This window comes from Cololabis saira, chromosome 19 (assembly GCF_033807715.1).
Source record: "Cololabis saira isolate AMF1-May2022 chromosome 19, fColSai1.1, whole genome shotgun sequence".
Lineage (NCBI taxonomy): Eukaryota > Metazoa > Chordata > Actinopteri > Beloniformes > Belonidae > Cololabis > Cololabis saira.
In genome coordinates, this window is record NC_084605.1 from 36,523,576 (window position 1) to 36,530,382 (window position 6,807).

The 6,807-nt window shown below is 38.7% G+C and overlaps 1 protein-coding gene across 1 annotated transcript; it reads left to right on the forward strand.

Annotated features, from left to right (window-relative positions):
• Positions 1–3,572: 3,572 nt before the first annotated feature.
• On the forward strand, positions 3,573–6,807 carry LOC133419125 (uncharacterized). Its single transcript, XM_061708139.1, has 3 exons — positions 3,573–3,598; positions 5,574–6,242; positions 6,685–6,807. The coding sequence occupies exons 1-3, from the start codon at positions 3,573–3,575 to the stop codon at positions 6,692–6,694; spliced, it is 705 nt and encodes a 234-aa protein (XP_061564123.1). The 3' UTR covers positions 6,695–6,807.

Below are 6,807 nucleotides of genomic sequence, written 5' to 3' on the forward strand. Positions count from 1 at the left end.
GTGTTCATGAATATGCATTGTCCCGTCTAAATAAACTTTGAAACGTCTAAATAAACTTTGTTCTTTTGAGGAACATCTTCAGACCCTTAAACTTTACTATATTACTTTCAAAATGAATTTAGCACAACAAAACAATAGATGATAACAAAAGCGACCATGATTCATACTCCAACACACTACTCCCTACATTTACAACTCTTTCTTCTTGTCCTATTTTTTACTGTGGCCACGATAAAGTTATTTGTCTGCTTTGCAGAGTATAACTTTAGATGTGTTTTATAGCTAATACTTTGTCCAAAGGGTTTCTTTTCTGGCCTGTCATTAGTGAATAATCCTCCGGCACCAGCCTTTTAGAATGTATTAAAGGATAGCCCCTTGAGATGTAACATCTCATTTTCAAGGGGGTCCCATAATCATCCCATTTTCATCATTCCCAAAGTTAGAACCATAACTACCATAACCATTACTCCGGCCCACGTCTGTGGAACAGCCTGCAGGAGAACCTCAGGCCGCAGAGACTTCTGATGCTTTTAAAAGCAGGCTCAGGACTCACCTTTTTAAATTGGCTTTTAGCTGATTCCTTTTAGTCTTTCTTTTATACCCTTTTCTTAACTAGTTGTGCTTGTTGTTTTAACCCAGGTCTTATGGTTTTATGGTTTTAAGTTGTTCTTATGCTTTTTTTTTTTTTTTTTAGCATTTCTTGCTTTTTTAGACCTATTTTTAGGATTTTATGTTATACTTTTAAACTCTTTTAGTGTGTATTTTAACTTCATAGCCTTCACATCTTATCCTGCTTTCTTGTAGCTTTTAGCTCCAGTATCATTTCCTCACCTGGATCCTCAGTGCTCAGCCATGTCCTTGTGTGAACTGTAGTGTGTGTGTGTGTGTGTGTGTGTGTGTGTGTGTGTGTGTGTGTGTGTGTGTGTGTGTGTGTGTGTGTGTGTGTGTGTGTGTGTGTGTGTGTGTGTGTGTGTGTGTGTGTGTACTTACTTAAGTCCACATTGGGGAATTTCATCAGCACACACACCAGTTGTTTGGGGACGCCTTTACCTTTGGGGACCATCCCCAATCTCAAGGTAAAAAAATATTTCTGGACAAAAGATGTTTAAAACTAAAATCTCAAGTGATTTTCATAATCTGGAGACTCCCGGTCATATGTTCCACTTGCCAGCATCTCTCTAAACCATTCAGAAAGTGGTGCCCTCTAAGGGGGGGTGTTGAAATGTGCGCCCCCAAAGTGGACATTAGTAAGTATGTGTGTGTGTGTGTGTGTGTGTGTGTGTGTGTGTGTGTGTGTGTGTGTGTGTGTGTGTGTGTGTGGTGGGGGTGGGGGGGGATATTAATAAGTTTTATTTTTACGTTTTATGTAAAGTCTTATGTAATTTGAGATATGCGACTGGGTCAAGGTCTGTATGGAGATATCATTTTAACAAGCTATGACGGGATTATACTTGATTTCTCTTCTCTTCTCTTCATATAAGTTTAACAACATAATTGAATTATTACATTTTAAAACATGAAGACATTTACAGTCATCCAGGTTTCCTATTATGTTATCACCAATCTCGTAGTTTTTTATCTTAGCCGTTTACATCATGGATTGTTTTATCTTTTATCATGTGACAGCTCCAGATCAAAGGTCACCCTACCCTTTGTCCCACCCTGTTTTACTGGCCACCCAGTTTTCAGTAACAGTAACGGAAAATGGACCAAATCAATCTCAGTGAGGACCCACTTTCAGACTCGTTGGTAATAATACATTATGTTCAAGTGTGATGTGTGGACACAATGAGGCGTTTTAACTGAGGACATGCACAAATGTTGATTAAAGACGTTGGTTGATAGTTAATCAATCGCAGGGGGAACTGTCATAAATTCATAAAATGACTGGCAAGCAATGCAATCTTTGTTCCTCTTGTTTATTACTGTCCCAGCCTGGCGCTAATGAAACCAGAGGTCAGGATATGTGAGAAAATGGGCCAAACGATGCCATGACAGCCAAATGTTATCCAGGAATATTAAACCATATATTGCGTATTTGACTTGAATAGATTCCAGCCATCACACCAACTTTGAGGCAGTTCAGGAAGAATTGTCAATTTAGGAAGTATGACATACATCCCTTATTCCTACAACTGAATATTTTATTCAGTAAAAAAATGATAAGTTGCCAAAAACAAACAACTGCTTCCTTTTGTTTCTCGTTTTTTAGTAAACTGGTTTAATTCCAGTTTTGTCAGATAGTTAATAAAAGAACCCTGATTTTAACTCGCTTTTTCCTCCTTCATGGAGATGCTAACTGTTGGCTCCTTCCTTGTTTTCATTTCTCCTCAACATTGTAAGCATATATATATATATATATATATATATATATATATATATATATATATATATATATATATATATATATATATATATATATATATATATATATATATATATATATTCCCTTCTATTCCTCCTGAGTATTGTTTATCTAAAGCAAACTTGGGCTAGGTTTAAGAATTTTAAGACCGGAAGGAAGAGTAATAGTGGAGAAAGAAAGAAAGAAAATGAAAATGTATTTATCAAAGAGTTGGATAATTGAATGAATTAACTGATTTTGATTTAAAGGCATAAAATGACATTTTGTTTATGAGAGTGAGAAGGTAAATTGCATCCAATTACCCAGACTGACAAAGTCTCTATCGTCATCTATCGTTGCTTAGCGTCTTTACTGTATGTGGATTGCTATACCTAGTCTGATAAAATATACCTCCAAACCACTGCAAAATGCTTTTACTTATCGAACTGTGGGGTTGATGCTAAATAATCCCAAAATGCTGGTGAAAACTCTTCAACTTTTTACATTTCGTTTATTCCTTTCTGCTCTCGGAAGCACGGAGGATGCTGTTTCATCAAAATGAAATGTCCCAGAATAGTTCTGAGATCGACCATAAAGTGATGTCATCTTCTTTCTAAATCTGTCTGTTTATGGAGCATGTAGTGACTTTTGCGTTGACCTGGATGCACCCACCCTTTAGATCTGGATCACATACAGGTGTGTATAAAAACAGAGGCATACACATCATGGAATCTGTTGGCAAATAAGTAATCTGAATCTTAAAACGTCCTGAGGTTTTTTTTTTCTTGGCAGGACACACATTGCTGTGCGTTGTATCACCGAGGGAGGGGTTGGCTAATGATTAAAACCGCTGTTCAAGGAAGGAATCAGCCACACCGTCTAAGGTTTTCAGGGAACAGCATCTCGTCAGCGCATCGACTTCACTATTTTCCTTATATAATTACTTTTCGGCTGGCATTTTTTCAAATTATATTTTTTCACAATGGCTAAAAAAATCCCACTTCTTTGTGTCCTTTGGACTGTGGCCATTCTTGGTAAGTCACTTTAATTTATTAAACTAAAATCTCAGTTTCCTTAAACAAAAGAATAAAAAAGACTTTAGATAAATAATGTGAGTACCTGAATTTGCAATTGAAACATTTGATTCACACAAGTGAAGTTGTGAAAAGCTTTTAATGTACAGATTGTAAATAAATAAATAGACTTGAGCGTATAACTGTTAAGATCAATGTCCTCTTCTTTGTCCTTCAACCAGTAATTGGAACTGGTCCAACGTCTTCACAGTAGGCTTTTTACTTGTTTTTACAACAGTTTTGACTTTAAATCTGACATTTAAAACCCAGACAAACAAACAAACAGACAAAATATAACAATAATAACAATAGTTTGCACAATTCATCAAAATTGTACCTTGCAGTATTGTTTAGTTGGATTTGTTTAACAGAAAAAAAAACAACAAAGCAAAACACAGAAATTGGTTGTAAATAATTGTATCCCTCCGACCCCCAATCAAGTTACTTACTGTTTTACATGTTTGAAACCTAAAAGACTGAACGCACAGAGACACTCGATCCTTTTAGGGTACTCATTAACTTGATAAAATGACCGGAGAGCCTTACTTGGACCATGTTGTAATGACCTATATGCATGTCTAAGACTAAAACCATGAAACATACTTTATTTCACTTTCCATCTTTGGTCACCCAGCTTAGACATTTAGGCCCAGTCCCAATCCTACCTCTACTTTTTATCACTACCCCTAAATTTTGCGCGTTCCCGTGAGGGTAGTGGTGTCCCAATTCCTCTTTTCACCTAGGGCTAGTGGGGTAAATGAGGTTTAGTGTGTATGAATCTAGCCCTATTTCAGATGCTGACTCGCCGACCGAGGGCTAGAAAAATTTCCCAGAATGCTTTTCGTCGTCATTTGCGGACTGAATCAAACAAAAAAACATTGCGGACATTTCTTATTTTTTAGTGAATAAAATCAGTATTTTGACTTAGTTTCTGCATAAAAATGCGTTTTGATTACATTTCTAGCAAGAAATATATATTTTACTTTCATAATATTCACTCAGTGAATGTACATAATCACTCGCTTGCTCGTTTTTCAGATCTCGCCAGAATAAAGGCTTATTTATGGTTCCGTGTTACACCAACGCAGATCCTATGGCGTAGGCTCTGCGTCGATTTAACGCAGAACCATAAATCAGCTCCCGAGCCGGCAGGCTGTTCTCATCCCGAAAACAACAAATTTCTTAACAGGCGTTATTTGGATAAACTGAGCCCAGGTTGGGGATCTTAACGGTTACTTTTACGCCTGAAAAAATATTAAAACTTAATAAAGTGGCATATTAACAGCGCTACAGCTGAAATTAAAACAGCTTTTAGCTCTCAGCTTCCTGATAAGGTGTGACGTATGTGCAAACGTAACTACGCAGTCGCTTAGGTACCCGAACGTAAACCACGCAGTGACGTAGCAAGCAAAATTTAGGGATAGTGCTGAAAAGTAGGAGTAGTGGGAGTATTGGGACTGGGCCCTAGGAAGATTACAAGGGTCCTAAAATTTGTGGCTTCTTTTTTAGGGGTAGTGGTAGTGAGGGAGGGCTAGTGGTAGAAAGTAGGGGGTGTATTGGGATTGGCCCTTATACTTAACCACAACTGCATAATTCTCTTATCATTTAACATCATTCACCTCTCCACTGTCTGGGGCCAAACCAAGGATTCTGAGTAGTTTCAAAGACAGATTTACAAAGCCATGTGTATATACACAGTTATTTTAATACATTTCTTGTCATTGTTATATTGAATGCAGATGGACAAGCTTGAATTTTAGGTTCAAATTGGATGATGCAGACCCTCTATACATCGTATCGTTTACCAAATGTGAAACTGACACGCTCATGACTGAAGTAGAGAAGAGGACATTTGTTTTGATTTGTGGTCCCAGTTGTGCTATTGAGAATGAAAAAGGTTACAATTAAACAAATGCACACACCTCATGTTTCAAATGCAATCTCTGTGCAGGGAAAGGCATCATATATGCATAGATTTGTAATTTGATAGGAATTAGGGTAGATCTTTTTTAGAATATATTTGTACAAGTTTCTTTTGGGAAGTCAATGATCAATTTCATGCGTTGCCCACTCAGAGTTTGTTGTTAGAAATAGTTGAACGTTTTGCATGTAGGTCATGATTTATGATGTGCTGTTTCAACTTTTAATAATTCCAGCATCACAAGCAACAATAGTGTCTCCAGCATCATCAACGCCATCAACAACATCACCACCAGCAACACCAAAGCCTCCATCAACAACATCACCACCAGCAACACCAAAGCCCCCATCAACAACATCACCACCAGCAACACCAAAGCCCCCATCAACAACATCACCACCAGCAACACCAAAGCCTCCATCAACAACATCACCACCAGCAACACCAAAGCCCCCATCAACAACATCACCACCAGCAACACCAAAGCCCCCATCAACAACATCACCACCAGCAACACCAAAGCCTCCATCAACAACATCACCACCAGCAACACCAAAGCCTCCATCAACAACATCACCACCAGCAACACCAAAGCCTCCATCAACAACATCACCACCAGCAACACCAAAGCCTCCATCAACAACATCACCACCAGCAACACCAAAGCCCCCATCAACAACATCACCACCAGCAACACCAAAGCCTCCATCAACAACATCACCACCAGCAACACCAAAGCCTCCATCAACAACATCACCACCAGCAACACCAAAGCCTCCATCAACAACATCACCACCAGCAACACCAAAGCCTCCATCAACAACATCACCACCAGCAACACCAAAGCCTCCATCAACAACATCACCAACAGCAACAACAAAGCCTCCAACAACAAAACCTCCAAGTAATTAATTCACTCTCCAAATACATATAATTCAACTACTTAGCAATTACAGCCCTGCCCAAGGTGGTTCATCTTGGTTGCCATCCCCTCCAAACACAAGCCCACATCCGTAGCCACTAGACTACCACTCCCCACAGATCTGTTCATTGTTCTTTAATTTAAAGGCAGGGTAAATGGTTTCAGACGATGTCGTATCTACTAACATTTGAATCAAAATGTATTTATTTATTTGTTATTTTTTTCTTTGAATAGAAATTTAAACAAAACACAGAGCCCTAACTCCCCCCTACCCCTCCTTCAAGTACGCTACTCCCTAAGAAAACCCACCCCAGGGTTTGAAAACACACAAAACTGCTTACCCTGCCTTTAAGTGCTGACAGAATATTTTAATTGCTTCCGTTTTCATGTGTTTGTTTATGCTTGTTGTCCTTGAACTTTAAAGATGGCTGTGACTCAAGCCCGTGTATGGATGGAAGCACCTGCGAGCCTCGTTCCGGTATGGAGTTTGTGTGTTTGTGTCTGGCGGGTGATGACTACGATTATACCACCAACGTTTGTGAGAAGG